The 16,983-nt window shown below is 43.1% G+C and overlaps 1 protein-coding gene across 4 annotated transcripts in view; it reads left to right on the plus strand.

Moving 5' to 3' along the window:
* Nucleotides 1–16,983, plus strand: part of PSEN1 (presenilin 1) — a 55,608-nt gene that overhangs the window by 26,107 nt on the left and 12,518 nt on the right. For all 4 annotated transcript variants that reach the window (XM_048852893.2, XM_048852894.2, XM_048852892.2 and 1 more), the window contains exons 5-8: nucleotides 703–770; nucleotides 2,033–2,253; nucleotides 12,716–12,814; nucleotides 16,105–16,191. In XM_048852893.2, the coding sequence (XP_048708850.2) occupies nucleotides 703–770; nucleotides 2,033–2,253; nucleotides 12,716–12,814; nucleotides 16,105–16,191 (475 nt within the window). The remainder of the gene's footprint in view (nucleotides 1–702; nucleotides 771–2,032; nucleotides 2,254–12,715; nucleotides 12,815–16,104; nucleotides 16,192–16,983) is intronic.

Genomic DNA, 16,983 nt, shown 5'->3' on the forward strand with positions numbered 1-16,983 from the left:
GTGTAGAGATCACACTATTAGCTGTGTTAGTATTTGCTCTTCATATGCAATAAAAAGGTGCTTACATTAGTTATTCATTCATTCCTTACGTGATGCCTTATGCTAATTCTAGTTGATTTTAATATGCTAGAATTCATAAATGTAACACTTTAACATTGTACTTCATCCATAAGGTTACACATAGATTCTGCTATTGATTTGGAAACTGGGCTGTTCATTTCTTTAAATAATAGAAAAATTAATAGATGTTTTCCATGTATTTTACAATGCAGTATATTCTGCTTTGACATCAAGCCAACATTATCAAAGTGCTGTAAGTTAATATGCTAAAAATACTTTGCACTTATAGAGCACCTTTTATTCAAGGATTCCAAAGCAATTAACAATGGTTGGTTAAGTAGTGCCCCGTTTTATAGATGAGTAAACTCAGGCACAGAAGTCAAGGGACTAGCCAAAAATCAATGTATCAGTATAGAGTATGGTATGGAGCCAAAGACTTCTGAATCTCATTCCCTTGCTCTAACCACAAGATATTAATATGGCTGGGGGCTGTGAGTGGTACTCTGAAAACTGGCTCAGATATTACTATATCTTCTGCTTATGAAATTGAACCTTAAAAAAGCATTTTTGATAAAGATGTAATTAACTTTAAAATGTCCAGTTTGAAATGGAGATGTTTATTGTTGTGTCTTTCTCTTTCAGGTGATCCATGGCTGGCTTATCATTTCTTCTCTATTGCTGCTTTTCTTTTTCTCATTCATCTACTTGGGGTAAGTCTACAAGAGTTTCAACTTCAGAATTTGCCTTCCAGCCAATCTTTGTCTCTTCACCATAAGCATACATAAACAGTTGTCCTCATGTCACCATGGTAATTGGTAAGGGTCAGCCATGCAAAGGGTATTTATTTGGGAACAGTCTCAAAGACTTAATCTACTGAAAGGAATCTGTTCTGTCACCGATACACACTTCTATTATATCTAATGGAAGTTATGCGCTTGCATCTACAGCAGAATAGACCTATGTTTCAAGGCTTTGTACTTGTCTTGCAAGTCAAATCCTGAAGCAGCACTTCACCACCTCATCAGGAATGGCCGTTCAGCAAGCTCAAGCACTGATTTTTCACAGGCCAGTGGAAGTTACCTATGACTTGGAGAAAATACACTTGTTCCCTGCGAAGTAGTTTTTCCATTCATTGTATTCAGTAATCTCTCATATCTGATTGAGAAACATAGCTCCATCCTCAAAGGGAGATTTTTACTTTCTAGGAATGGTGGGCAGCTATAATGGTGATGCAGACCCCAAACACTCTATTACAGTCAGCATGCATTTCTTACCCCTGAGTTAGCACTATGATTTCATCTAATAGGACAAAAATGAATGAAGAACCCCAGGCTTATATTCCTGGAGAGCCGTCATAACTTTAAATTTCTTAGATATATTTATTTCACAGAATATTTTGTTCTCTTCAGTTTAAAAAAATCAGTTCATTAGGGCCCAGGACAATGTCTGATCAGCTGAAGCATTCACACTACATCCTCCTTCCCTTGCATGGTTGACACAGTGGTGCTACGTGTCTAGTTGACATTCCATGCAGGTAACTAACAGAGCCATTTGTATGCCAGGAAATTATTTTTTTGAAATTTTACTTACAAAATGGAGGACCATCTATAGGTTAATCAAGGTAAACTACTTTGCATTGATGTCCTGTGCTGGCAGCTTTTTGATCTGTAACTGAGAAGGAACGAGGGTCAATGGAGGATTGTACTGCAGAAAACTGAATTAGTAAACCTGAAATAGTTTAAATGAAACACACCCTGTAAAACTAGCTCTTCCTCAGAAAGCAAACTGTTTCTTTGAGTCATTGTCAGATCTAATTAAGATCTAATAAAAGAACAACTTTGTTTGTTAAAATACATGGAGTGGAGAGTTTTAAAATCTAATTCTCAAGTTTGCCTTCTTTGTTTTTTGCCATTGCTTTAGGGAAACAGTTGCCTGTTTTCTTTATCTAATCTCCTTTTCTTAAATGTTTTAGTGAGGTTTTTAAAACCTATAACGTTGCCATGGACTACATCACACTCGCGCTCATGATCTGGAACTTTGGTGTGGTGGGAATGATCTGCATTCACTGGAAAGGCCCGCTCCGGCTCCAGCAAGCATATCTCATTATGATCAGTGCTCTCATGGCGCTGGTATTCATTAAATACCTTCCTGAATGGACTGCATGGCTTATCCTAGCTGTGATTTCAGTATATGGTAAGATCCTGAAAAAAGCATAATACCAGCAATGATGATGGCATGCCTTCTTCCATCTGTTTGACCAGACATAAAACCCAGGGTCCAAACACAGGCAGGGCAAGGGTTTTGCTGCAATGTCTTACTCAAATTCCAGGGACCAGACTGTGTTCCCTTACATCTAACCCATGGGTAAGTCCCCCTCAAATGGCTGTTACCTCTGAGTGCCTCTGCAATACTGTCTCTGTCCACATACCCTGGACCTTATGAGGGGCCCTCTCCGGGTCTGCAGGAAGTGCAGATGGGATTGGAATTGGGGTAGTACAAGGGAGGAGAGGATAGGCGTGTGACCCATATTGTAGTCCTCCTTCTGGTCTCATTGAAAATAACTCTTGTGTCTCCCACTCCCTCAAGGGCCCTTGGGAGCTATTGCATTTCCAGAGTGAAGTAGTTCCTTGGGAAGCTGGAGCCACATCCTGGGTACAAGGGCTTGACGTGGGTAGCTGTGGCCTCCCTAGGGTCCTCCAAATACCAAGGGGGTCAATCCATCTCCTGACAAGAAGGGGGTATCTCAGAAATTCCTCTAGGAGTTTTCCTTAGGGAAAAGTCCCTTCACACAGGAGGATCTAGTCATGGCATGGTTAAACACTCTCCCACAGTTCAAATTGCTATAGTAGTCATTTCCTTTTCTAGATTATCACATATTCTGTTTCATCCCAGAGAAGGCTGCAATAAACTATATCTAGAGATCACATAACCTGTCTCAGACAGTTATCATACACTTTTAAAGGGCACTGAAACCCTTCAGTAGGAATGGTACTCTGTATTTTATGCTATTCATGATCTTGCTATAAGGGCAGATGTGTCTCAAAGACTGATTTGGTTTACATAATAGGCCAGAATAGCTAAGGTTACATCTACATGACAAGCTAGGAGTATGATTTCCCCTGCTTGTGTACACATGCTCATGCTAGCTTGATGAGAGATAGCGCGAGAATAAGTAGCAATGAAGCGGTGGTAGCATGGATCGTGGCAACAGAGGCTGAGCTGTGCCGAGTACCTAACCCCTGGTTTTGGGTGTGTTTGTACTTGGCGTGGCTCAGCCATACCTCCGCTAGCCATGCTACACTTCTATTGATACTCACGTGACCAAGACGAGAGCTAGCGCAAGCATGTGTTTGTGTATAATCTAGCTCCTAGTGTATAATCGAAATTTCTTATAGCAAAGAGGAGTATCAGTGCAAACTTGCTCATAAAGAATTTGAATTAATTTGGAAACGCAGAAGTGAATTTTAACTGCAGATGGACACAGAGTCTGAAATTCCCTGATAGCAGGAAAGGTGAGCGTCTGGTTTGGTTTTTTTTCTCCATATTTGTAGAAATACAGGATTAATCAGACTTGATTGGCCCTTTGTCCATCTTAGGCCAGTATTGTCCTTAGGTATCTGATGCCTCAGAAGAAGGTGAAAATGTTCCTTATGCACATAGCACTAGCTGGTTGACCCAGTTTATGAATGAGGTAGGGAGAGTCTTCCTTGGCTTTCATAGGTCAACTGCTTATTAAGCCCTTGTATCACAGCTGGCATGAACCCAAGGGTTAGTAGTCATAAGATTTCATTTATTTCACTTTAAACGACATAGATGTTTAGACAAGACTGTCCCATCCATGTGAAATACACTCCATAACAATAACAAACAGCAGCAATTCCTGTCCAATATAAAATAGGCAGTTACCCAATAATAATAATAATCCCCACCCCTCGGATTCCCCAAAGAAACCCCACACTCGGAGCACCTTATCCTTCCCTGAGTGCTAGCCCAAGGAACACAGGCTTCACAGCGTGACCTGAAGGTCACCACATTTGGAGTATTTTCAACCTGGTAGGGGTGAATTCCACGGTTATCAGATGCTTATCTAATTCTTTTTTGAACCCAGTTGTACTTTTGACCCTCACAACATCCCATAACAATGAGTTCCAAAGGATGACTGCATTGTGTGAAGAAGTACTTCCTTATGTTTGTTTTAAAACTGCTGCCTGTTAATTTTATTGGGTGCCCCTGGTTCTTGTGTTATGTGAAGGGGTAAATAACACTTCCCTATTCACTTTCTCCACAACAGTCATGATTTTATAGACCTCTGTCATCTCCCTCCTTACTCTTCTCTTCTGTAAAGTGAACAGTCCCAGTCTTTTTAATCTCTCCTCATATGGAAGCTGTTCCATACTTCTCATCATTGATTTTGCCCTTCTCTGTACCTTTTTCAATTCTAATATATCTTTTTTGAGATGGGGTGACCAGAAATGCACACAGTATTCAAGGTGTGGGCATACTATGGATTTAGATAGTGGCATTATGATATTTTGTCATCTTATCGATCCCTTTGCTAATGGTTCTTATCGCTTTGTGTGTATAGTTGGGATTATTTTTTCCATTGTGCATTACTTTGCTCTTAGCAACATTGAATTTTATCCGCCATTTTGTTGTTCAGTCACCCAGTTTAGACAGATCCCTTTGTAACTCTTCTCAATCAGCTTTGGATTTAACTATCTTCAGTAATTTTATATCCTATCCTCTTTTCCAGATCATATATGAATAAGTTGGATAGCACAGGTCCCAACATAGATCCTTGGGTGACCCAGTGTTTACTTCTCTCCATTGTGAAAACTGATAATTTATTCCTACCCTTTGTTTCCTATTTTTTAACCAGTTACTGATACATGAGAGGACCTTCCCTCTTATCCCCTGACTTCTTATTTTGCTTAAGAGCCTTTGGTGAGGGAACTTGTTAAAGGCTTTCTGAAAGTCCACAAGTACTCCTTTTCTTTTTGCGGATACAGACTAACATGGCTGCTACTCTGAAACCTGAAAGTCTAATGTACACTAATCAACTGAATCACCCTTGTCCGCATGCTTTGAACTCCCTCAAATAATTCTAATATTTTGGTTAGGCATGATTTCCCTTTACAGAAGCTGTGTTGACTCTTCCCCAACAAATCAAGTTCATCTAGGTGTCTGATAATTCTGTTTTTTATTTTAGTTTCAAACAATTGGCCTTGTGCTGAAGTTAGGCTTAATGGCATGTCATTGCCAGGATCACCCCTGGAGTGTTTTTTTTTTTTTAAATTGGTGTTACATTAGCTTTCTTCCAGTCATCTAGTATAGAAACTGATTTAAGTAATAGGTTACATACCACAGGTAGTAGTTCTGCAATTTCATATTTGAGTTCCTTCAGAACTCTTGGGTGAATACATTCTGGTCCTGGTGACTTACTACTATTTAATTTATCAGTTTGTTTCAAAACCTCTTCTATTGACACCTCAGACTAGGACAGTTAATTAGATTTGTCACCTAAAAAAGAGTGGCTCAGGTATGGGAATCTCCTTCATGTCCTCTGCAGTGAAAACTGGTGCAAAGAATTGATTTAGATTCTCTGCAACGGTCTTGTCTTCCTGAAGTGCTGCTTTGGCACCTTGATCGTCCAGTGGCTGCACTGATTTTTCTGTCAGGCTTCCTGCTTCTGCTGCTTTTCAAAAAAAATTGTGCTGTTAGTTTTTATGTCTTTTTGGTAGTTGCTCTTTAAAATTCTTTTTTGGCCTGCATAATTATATTTTTACACTTGACTTGCCAGAATTTATGTTCCTTTCTGTTTTCAGTAGGATGTGTCTTCCAATTTTAAAGGATGTCTCTAAACCACCTCTTTTATTCTGCTGTTTAGCCATGGTAATTCCCCTTCTTTGAAGTTAAAAGCGACTGTGATGGGTTTCTTCTCCCCCCACCCCCCCCCCTGCCATGAGGATGTTATCTTCAATTACATTATGATGGCTGTTACTGAGCAGTTCAGCTATATTCACCTCTTGGACTAGATCTTGTGCTCTATTAGGACTAAATCAAGAATTGCCCCTCCCCTTGAGGGGTCTAGGACTAACTGCTCCAAGAAGCAGTCATTAATGATGTCCAGAGATTTTATCTCTGCATCCCATCCCAAGGTGATGTGTTCCCAGTCAATATGGGGATAGTTGAAATCCCCATTATTATTGGCTTTATAATCTCCCTGAGCATAATACAATGCCCATCCTGGTCAAGTGGTCGGTAGTGTATTCCTACTGCTATACTCTTATGACCACCTTTATTGATATGTCTGGTTCAGTGACTTCCTTTGATTTTATATTTACTTCTTTTAGTTTCATTCATTGTCCCATGTACAAGAACCAGAGGACTTGATGAAAAAGGGGGCTGCTCATATTTCATTATGCTGCTTATCACTTTGAATACCTCAGTCAAATCCTTGCGAATACTCCTTTTTTCCAAGATTAATAATCCTAGTTTTTTCAAACTCTCCATATATAAATATTCACGCTTTCTCTTGTTCAAGGGGGAGCAGGCAGGTTGGCAGCCTGTGTGAGACTTGCACGTTCTATACAATACCTCTGTACGCTCCACTTACCTATTCTCTTAAATTGTAATGTTACTTTAGAGAATCCAAACCGACTGTTCCAAAGCTGGGGCTATAGCACCAACCCTGTGAGTCTATGTCACTGGCTCCTCAAGGGGCAATCATATCAGGAGTACGAATAGCAATTGCTGCCCTGCTATACATATGCCACTCCTTGGAACTTCAAGTAAATACAGGAGTGTCCACTTTAACACCCATAATGACTATAGATATTATTGGAGCAGTCGTAGACTCGTGTAGCCACAGTACAGATTCTTCGCAATGAGAGCTTGGTAGCCAATCTGTCTTGGTCCTCAGATGGCAGTCTGATCTTGCTTGGTACTTCTAGGCCACGTGGCTGCATTTGTCCATGTGACCCCTTTTGCCAGGCTTCACCTATGCAGGCTCCAAGTTTGGCTGAGTAAGGTCTGTCCCAAAGAGATTCCTTGGATAAGAGAGTCGCGCTTCCTCCCAGTGTCTGGATATCTCTCAGCTGATGGGAATAGAGAGAGAGTGTTTGTGTGTGATGGGGTTTCCCTTTGCTTCTGCCCCACCCACAAAGACACTCGTGACAGATGTGTCCCTCTGAGGCTGGGGTGGCATACCTGGGTGACCAGATAGCTCAGGGCTCCTGGACTTCTTAAAAGTGCATACACCAGGTCAACCGACTCAAGCTTCAAGCAGTCCACGAACCATGCATACAATTCCTCCCCTTCATTCAATCCATTCAGGTCCAGGTAAGATCAGACAGTGTGACCACTGCTTAGTATATAAACACACAGAGAGGATCAAGGTTTGCATCGCTCTGCAGGGAGGTGGTACACCTCTGAAACTGGTGCATCCAGCACCAGATCATCCTCTGCAGTGCATCTGCCTGGGGTAATGAATTCCCTAGCAGATAGCCTCAGCAGGCATTTTCACAAGTGGGAGCTCTACCTGTCTGTCACCCAATGAATCTTTTCCCATTGGGGATCCCCATCTTCCAACTTTTTGCAACCCAGGACAACAGAAGGTGCTCAACTTATTGCTCTCTGGATGCTCACAGAACTGCTCCAGAGAGGATGCATTCCTTATGCACTGGTCAGACCTGTAGATGTACACCTTCCTTCCCATTCCGTTCCTAACATGAGTCCTCCAAAAGACCAGCCCCAGCAGTACTGGTTCACTATGGCCCTACAGGTGGCCTCCCACCCATGCAGTCACCTGTACCCATTTCCAGACCTATGATCACAGAACAAGGGCGGCACCAGGTATCCCAAACTGGCAGCCCTTCACCTGACAGCCTTGTTTTTGGATGGATGACAGAATTAGAGAGATCCTGCTTGAAGAAAGTCCTGTTCATCGTTTCCAAAAGCAAAAAACCTTCTGTGGGAAAGTGTTACACTGCCAAGTGGGAGTGGTTCTTGTGGTGTCAGGCGCAATTTGCCTCTAGAGGAATCTGGCATTCCTCTTATCCTGGACTGTCTCCTCTCATTTGAAGTCACAGGCCTATCCATTAGTAAATTAAGGGTTTGTTTAGCAGCTATCAATGCCTTTTATTCTCTGGTAGAGGGTTTTCACCCATTCCACAACAGTCAAGTTCTTAAAAGGCACCGTCAGAATGTTCCCACTGGTATCAAGACCTACTCTGTTTTGGAACCTGAACCTACAGCTTTCCCAATTCATGAAACTGCCCTTTGAACTCTTGGCTTCGTGCTGCCTCTTACTTTTATCAATAAAGGTAGCCATCCTCACAGCATCACCTCAGCCAAGAGAGTAGTTGAGCTTAGGGGCCCTCAGGGCCCTTGCCTTATATTGTCTTTCACAGGGACAGAGTATCCCTCAGACTGGACTGCGAATTCATCCTTGAGGTTCCATCTGACTTTCACTTGAATTGGACACTCCACTTCACTTTTTTTTTTTCTTTTTAACTGAAGACCTAGAGAATATAGAGGCAGGAAACGGAATGCTGGAGCCCTGGGGGCATACACTCTGGATAGGACAAAGCACTTTAGAAGATCTCCATGACTATTTGTCTCCATATCTGAGAGGATGAAGGGAGAAGCGATGTCTTTCCAGGGACTCACAGCTGGAAATCCATTCTGAATCTTTCTCTGCTGTGAGAGGGCAGTAGTCCCTCCTTCCCAGTCTGTCAGGGCTCACTCTACCAGAGTGCAAGCTGCCTCGGTGGCATCCTTTCAAGGAGTCCCACTCTTGGAAACCTATAGACTGGCAGATTGGCTCTGTTGGCATGTTACCAGGCACTATTCCCTGATTCAAGCCTCAGCTGAGGAGGCTTCCTTCGTTTCTGCAATCTTGCTAACTGTGGTGCAAAGCATGGGTGGCGGTTGAAGCTTCCCATTGGAGAGGCTCGCCCCCAGCCCTGCCTCTTTCCTCCAAGGCCACACCCCTGCTTCCTGCTCTCAGCCCCCCCACAGCCCTGACCAGGGGGTAGGGTGGGCTGGGTTGGGGCTCAGTCAGAGCTATGAGGATGGGGGCTAAGAGCTCGTCCCCAGCTGGAGTCAAGCTCTCAGCCTTGGCTGGTACTGCACACAGCTCTTGGCTCTGGCTGGGGCTGAGAGTCTGGACCCCTTCCCCCATTCTGCCCCTTCCACCTGCAGCCCTGTCCCCACTCTGCCTCTTCTCTCCCCCCGTGAGGCCCTGCCCCCACTCACTGCTTCACCCCCCTCCTTCTCCCTGTTGTGGCTGTGAGAGCAAAAAAGGTCTGTGCCCCTGCCCTGCCCCCAGGGCTGTGGTGGGGTGGGGCAGTTTTTCTGGGGGCCCCAAATCCACCATTCCTCCTCCCCCAGTGGCGTGAGGTTTGGGGAGGCTTAGCCTCCCGCAGCCTCCATTGCGCACCGCCCATGGTGCAAAGCTCTTCCTCGCACTTGCCTTCTCAATAGGCATTGCTTGGGAGTTGCTCATAGTGAATACCCATAGAGACTAGCACTCAAAGAAAGGGAAGTTACTTACATTATAGTAACAGGAGTTCTTTGAAATGTGTGGTTCCTATGGGTATTCACAATCCACCTTCCTTCCCTTCTGCTTTGGATTCTCACGTGATTCACAGCAGAGTCGGAATTGGAGAGGCAGTTGGTTTGCCCCACCCCTCACACCCTCTCTTTGCAGCGCGAGGAGACACAGTGCATTGGTGTGGACCAACAGACACTGCTAATGAAGAATTTCTGGTTGTGGGAGCAGTGAATAGCCATAGGGACCATGCATCTCAAAGGACTCCCGTTATCATAAAGTGATTAACCTTTCTTTATTGATCTACCAGATGTTTTACAATGTGTGCGCAATGGACTGTTAACAATCCAAACATCAACAATGTCATCATTAGGTTTCAGAGTTGTCCGTTTATTATAATTTTAGCAGAAACCTCAAGACTGAGTGCTTATCCCCAAGTGCTGAGGTGGATATTCCATAGGTATTGTGATGGAGTGCAGTGGGGCAGCAAGGGTGTGGAATGAGGAATTTGGAATGAAATCCTGCTTCAAATTTGAAGTTACACCCATCCCTGCCTACAAGGGAGGGAGAGGAATTCACAACCTCCCCAGTACACAAAGCTTCAGCTGCTTCCTGGTTGCCAAAATTGTCAGATGCTGTATTGTTTAGTACCCAGTCATCAAAACCCCAAGCGTGCCTCTACCAGCTTCTGTGATGAAACTACATGGTCTGAGTTTAAAAATATACAGCATGCTGAAAAACAACAGTTTGGGGACAGCATGAAAAACATTAAAAGTAATATCTCGTCAAAAGTAATGTCAGAATAGCTCCAGATATGTTAATTAGTGTACAGGTGAGTCGCATCATATGCGTATTTAACTTACGCAAATTCAACTATATGCGCTCGGCAAGAAAAGAAAAGAAACATAACAAGATACCTGTAAATAGTGCAGGCGATTCTGCCCACCATTCCGCTCAATGAGCGTATGCCCCAGAGTGAGGGTGAGATAGTAGATGTGAATCTGCTGTTCCCTCAGTCTGTCTCAGTTCCCGCGTGCCTCTCAGAGTGTGAGCATCTCGCCGTGCTGAGTGTGATTCTAGAGTTTAAAGATACGTATTTTTCATACAACATGGCCCCTAAACGCAAGCCAACTACTTCATCTGGTGCTCAACTGAAGAAACAGTGATCTGTTCCAACGCTGGAGGAAAAGCTGGCTGTGCTGGACTTACTGAGAGACGGTATGTCAGTCTCCAACGTGGCATGTAAATATGGCTGCAATGAATCTAGCATCCATGCCATCAAGATTAGAGAGAGAAATTCATCAAGCTGTGGCATCAAATGCTCCAGTAACTGCTCAAGTGATGAGCCAGGTGCATGATAAGACTTTAATGAAGACTGAAAAGGCATTAAACTTATGGCTGGAAGACATGAACCGTAAATGTGTGCCAATCGATGCCAACATGTTGCAAGAAAAGGCTCTTAGCCTCTACGCGCTGTTCAAACCTCCCGCCGAAGAGGGACAGCCTTCTGATGAGAAGGAATTCAAAGCCAGCCAAGGTTGGCTTAACAATTTTAGGAACCTCTTCAACCTCAAAAACTTGCAGACTACTGGTGAAGCTGCATCTGTCAATGAAGAATGATTTAATGTTTGAATACGATCCCTCTATGGAACACAGCCTCAAAATCACACGTTGTATTATGGACGATTTGAGACTGTATCAAGAAATGTATGAGCAGCTCAAAAAACAACAGCGACAGTTGCCGAGCACCATGTTTTTTCAAGGAAAAACAACCAGCATCAGATGAGTCAACGCAATCAACTTCTTGAGCTGAACCAGAGCCAACCACTTCATCTACGACTCGCTCTCCGTCACCCAAGCTCTCTGTCACCTGGCTCGACATCAAGTCCCAGTGACCCCGTGTAATTACCCCCCTGTAAAAATACAGTACTGTAAAATTATATTTTGCATATGTACTCTTATACATTGTGCATTACTGTATACATTATACATTTATACATATTACTGTACAGGGTTGTATACACAAAACCATGTACAGTATACTGTACTTTATGGGCGATTTAAGGGATTTTCAAGGGTAATTTTGATTATACACTATTTTAGCCTTACACGCTGACTTTAGAACCTAACCCCCGCGTAAGATGCAACTCCACTGTATTTGCATTCTTATTTAATTTATTAAAATTTCCAATATTTGAGTTTATCTGAATTTGCCATAATTTCCAGTTTCTTGGAGAAACCAGGGAGCCCTGCTGCAGGGTTTAAGTCCAGCTGGCCACAGAGTTATAAGTGTCTTTACTCCTAAAGTTCTTGGGAGTAGGGCTCTTCTCCCTGTGTGCCCTGATGACTGGAGCCAGCAGGGATGGCTCAGTGGTTTATGGCGCTGTTTTGGGACTCAGTTCCCTGGGTTCAATTCCACAAAGTTTCTGTGTGACCAAGGGCATGTCACTCAGCATGTGTGCATAAATTCTCAGTCTGTGAAGCAGGAATAATAATAACGCCCTGCTTCATAGGGGTGGTGTGGGGATAAATACATTAAAGAAGCACTCAATTACTGCAGTGATGGGGGGGGATCATGTAAGTACCTAAAATGGATGGAGCGCAACAGACCCTGGGGAACATGAAGGAACCAAAGAGAACCATGCACTTGCATATCATAGAAGTTAAACATGGAAAACATATGTGTTTATGCCAAAGGCCCAGACTTCTGACCAGTCAGTCTTCCACTCTTGCACCTCCTACAGTGAGCAAGTGTGCGGCATGCACTGACACTGCTGTATGCCAGACATTAAAAGTGGCAGTAGAATTGAGGGATATAGTGAATAGGGGAGAGGGCTTGACGGGGGGTGGGTCCCTGCCACATAATTTAGATATAATAAACTATCAACTCTATTTACCATCAATATCTACATCCACTGGACTTGTATCTTATCACTGAAAACAGGACTGGGACAAACTCATTAACCTGGTCTATATTCCAGGCAGCATCTTAGAGGGTATCCCATTACCATATCCCTGCAGCCACTCTCACATAAAAACTTTTTACAAACCAAGTCTGTAATACTGTAGTACAGGATCTTTTCTGTGTGCTCTCCCCTGCAGATCTGGTTGCTGTCCTATGTCCTAAAGGTCCTCTTCGTATGTTGGTTGAAACAGCTCAAGAGAGAAATGAAACACTCTTCCCAGCACTTATTTATTCCTGTAAGTATATTTCGTTAAAGCTTTTAGATTTGTAATCTCTTGCCTGACCTTGAGGAAAGGAGATGTAATCATCCCATTGGCTTCCTTTGCTTTAATATGTTCTGTTGCATGTGCAGCTGGAGATCACATTTCATTTCCTTGGGCCTCAATTCTTAATTTGCTATTTACTCAGAAACCTGAAATATGTTCTTTATAAGATATTCCAAGATAAAAACAGCACACATTGTTCTTTTTAAATTAAAATGGTAAAAAATGGTAAAGGATCTTGGTCTGGCCAAAACAGCATCCGTAGAATGTGACTGTAGCACGCTTAGGATAGGCTTTGTTTCTGTTTAGAAATATATATCCATTTGCAGGGCTTAAACAATCTACTCACCACAGAGCGAGGGGATCCTATCCCATGTATTCCTGCAAGAAACCAATTTTCTTCAGACTTTTAAAAATTATGTTTCTAGCTTATGGTTGCAAGGAATACCTTATTAAATGTGAACTGCTTCTGTGTTCTCTGTGTGTGTCTGCTTCTGGTATTGCTCATAGTTTGTCGACCTGAAATTATTTGCAATTTTGACACAAATCTGCAGACTAGTTTTAACCCAAAAACATGTGTAGGCTATATTCACAAAGTATATGTGGGGTGTGCCCACCTTGTAACTTTTAGTTCAGTGCTTAGAGCACTCACCCAGTAAGTGGGAGACCTAGTTCAATCCGTCCCCCAGCTGATATGGAGCAGGGACTTGAACTTGGGTCTCTCCTCATCCCCCCATCTAATCACTAGGCTATATTTTGGTGTATTCTGGGATATTGTGTTATGATCTTTCTCAGTCTCTCCTGTTGAAATTGTTCTACCTTGTATACATAATTATGCATTGGAGCAAAGATTTGAACTTGGGTTTCCCACGTCCCAGGTGAGTGCCCTAACCACTGAGCTATAGAGTGGTTCTTACTTTCTCTCTATGTTCCAATAACTATTCAAGTATTTTATACAAAGTGGGATAGCTTCAATAGGAGAGAGACCTGTCTCAGGATGTTCTATAGTCCAGGCACTCTCCTCAGAGTGGGGGAAGACACAAGTTCAAGTCCTGGCGCCATATCAGGCAAATGGGGGAATTGAGCCCAGGTCCCCCCCATACTGGGTGAATGTCTTAACCATTGAGCTAAAAGTTATAAGGTAAGGACCACAACTACCTCTGGCAGTTTTGTGAATCTGGCCTTTAAAAATGCCTGGAAACAAGACCTTTTTGGGTTGAAATTCACCAACGTTTTTTCCAAATTTTTAGATTTGGCTCAAGTAGAACCAAAAAAAAATCAGTTATTTGCCCAGCTCTAGTAAGCAGCAGCAATGTAAAACTAGCACAAATCTGATCAGTTTCACTGCTGCTGTTGGTAATCCTGGGAGCAGCAGTGAAATTGTCAAGAATCAACCAATTTTACTTTGCTGCTGCTCAGGAAAACTCTGGGATGAAAGAGGAGGAGAACTGAAACTAAAATGCCAGGTGAAGATAAAGTACCAGACACACACTTTCACCTCCAGCAGCTAAGAGACTCTCAGATAGTGGGAAGAGAGTTATTTCTCCCTTCCAGCAGCCATATTTTAGACTAATCAGGTACCCAGCAGCCGGAAACTGATTAAAAAAACCTGAGCCCCCTAGTGAGGTCCACTATGGTAATGCCAGCTTCCTCTCCCTTACCAGCAGCTGGTCTTCTCACCAGGGCATCATCCATGGAGCTCACTATTGGGGATTCCTGCTTATCTTGCATATTGATTTCTGGCTACTGGGAGTGTATAGAGCTTTTTAAGCACTGTTCATTCAGACTGGATAAATTCAGAACATCTGGTTAAACCGCTTACATATTTTAACACTACAAGAAAGCTGACTGGGTAAGACCTTACAATTGGGAGAGGGACTGTGGTCTTGTGGGATGACAGGGAGTCAGGAGTTGTCTTTTCCCTAGCTCTGACATTAACTCGCTATCTGATCATCCCCCTGCCTCAGTTGTCTTGTATAAAATGGGGCCAATACCTATCTCGCAGGGGTGTTGTGAGGCTTGTTTTGTGGCCGGGGGGGGAGACTGTTTGAGATCATCTGAAAGGCTCTATAGAAGGCAAGCTATAAAAAATCCAAAATACTTTGACATTGAATGGAAGACTCTAGTTGTTTAAGAGGAATTGCCATGTTTTTATCCAAAATAAAAAAAATCAACATTAAAGATCAGTGTTTTAAAAGCTGGCCAGAAGTGCATGATAAATGCAGTTTATTACCTAGGTATTGCCATCTCAGATATAGAAGGGTGGGTGTATGTGGTGATGTCCAACTCATCAGACAGATTGTTACTTGGAGATCTGATTTGTTAGGGTATCCACCACTGACATTTTCCATACATATTAGCTTTGAGATACTATGATGTCCTGAAAACCTAGCAAATATCATGTTGATTCAGAAAATATATTAAAATGTCAAGCACAGTATGCTGTAGACTCCATTTGGCTGCTTAGGAGAGAAGTGTGGTGGGGGGAGAGAGTTGGGTGGAGTGAGGGTTGACTTATCTGTCAATCTTAGTTCTCAGAGTAGCAGCTGTGTTAGTCTGTAGTCGCAAAAAGAAAAGGAGTACTTGTGGCACCTTAGAGACTAACCAATTTATTTGAGCATAAGCTTTCGTGAGCTACAGCTCACATCATCGGATGCATCTTAGTTCTGTTTGTACTAGTAATATCCGCCAATAGCTGTCTCAGCCCTTCTGTATGCCAAGAAGTGGAAGTTAGGGCTGGGAAACAACAAACTTGAACTTAAAATAAACAACTTAAATTGAAGACAATTGAATTGTAAAAGAATAGGAGAAGTGACAAGCCTTTTAAAAGGAAAAATAACTTCTATAGATTCAGTTACCAGCACTGCCTGTGTAAACTGGTGCTACTTCAATACCAGTCATTCTACTTCCAAATGAAAATCTGGTTGCTTCTGTAAAGGAGAGTAGGAGGAGAATCATCAGTTCAGTTCAGTTTTTCAATGTGTACTCTTAAAAGGAAACTGTATCTCTAAGGCAGCTGCAACTTACCATTTTTATAACATTTATTATGACCAGTCTGTATCCAGTCAGATCTAGAAGATGTGTTGTAGCTGAAACTGACTTAATCCCATCTATTAGTATGCTTTTAAGTAGTTTAAAAGGAAGTAAAACTGCCTGTGACAGAAGATAGTTGCAGCAAAAAAGGTAGTAGAGAAACGATAGCCCAATGCTGAGACCAGAGTTTGTCTGCTGGCACATGTTGACCAGCGTGTTTTCTTCAATAGCAACGATGATATGGCTAGTGAACATGGCTGAGGAAGACCCGGAAGCCCAACGGAAAGCTTCCAAAAGCTCCACTTACGATAAACAAGGTGAGGATTTCTTTTGCATGTTTTCTTACTATAGAACATCTTCACAGAGAACTGTCCCTGCTTTCAGATGGAGCTTTTTAAACACACTTTTTGCACAGACCGGGCAACAAATGGTTCTCCACTCCCTAAGAGTGAAAGCCCCACTAGAAATAATCTGTCTTGACTGCAAATGATGTTCAGTTAATATACAATTAATATTCTTGCAGCTATTCATTATTATGGAACTCTTGGTTTCTATTTAAGAGACTTGTCTCAACAAGTACAGGAACTCTTCACTTAAAGTTGTCCCGGTTAACATGGTTACCTTGCTGATCAATTAGGGAACCTGCTCGTTTAAAGCTGTGCAATGCTCCCTTATAATGCCGTTTGGCAGCCGCCTGCTTTGTCCACTGCTTGCAGGGAGAGCAGCCCGTTGCAGCTAGCTGGTGGGGGCTTGGAACGAGGGTGGATCGGCAGACCCCTATCAACTCCCTTAAATTCCCTGTGCAGCAGCTGCTCAGCAGGCTGTCAATTGCAGGTAGTTCAGCTGTCCCTCCCCCCACTGCCATGTGCTGCTCCTGCCCCCTGTCTTGGAGCTGCTCCCCGAGACTCCTGCTTGCCGTGGGGGGGGGAGGGGAAGAAGAGGGAGGCGAATGTCAAGGTGTCCCTCTCCCCCCCAGCTCCTGCATCCTGCTTACCCCATCTTCCATAGAGCAGGGGGGGACACACGGATGAGGGAGCTGCTGCAGCAGCAGCTGTGGTCCCTCTCAGCTTCCTGATCTAATTAACAAGGCAGTGTACTTCTGACCCCAC

Source organism: Caretta caretta, chromosome 6 (assembly GCF_965140235.1).
Source record: "Caretta caretta isolate rCarCar2 chromosome 6, rCarCar1.hap1, whole genome shotgun sequence".
Taxonomy (NCBI): Eukaryota; Metazoa; Chordata; order Testudines; family Cheloniidae; genus Caretta; species Caretta caretta.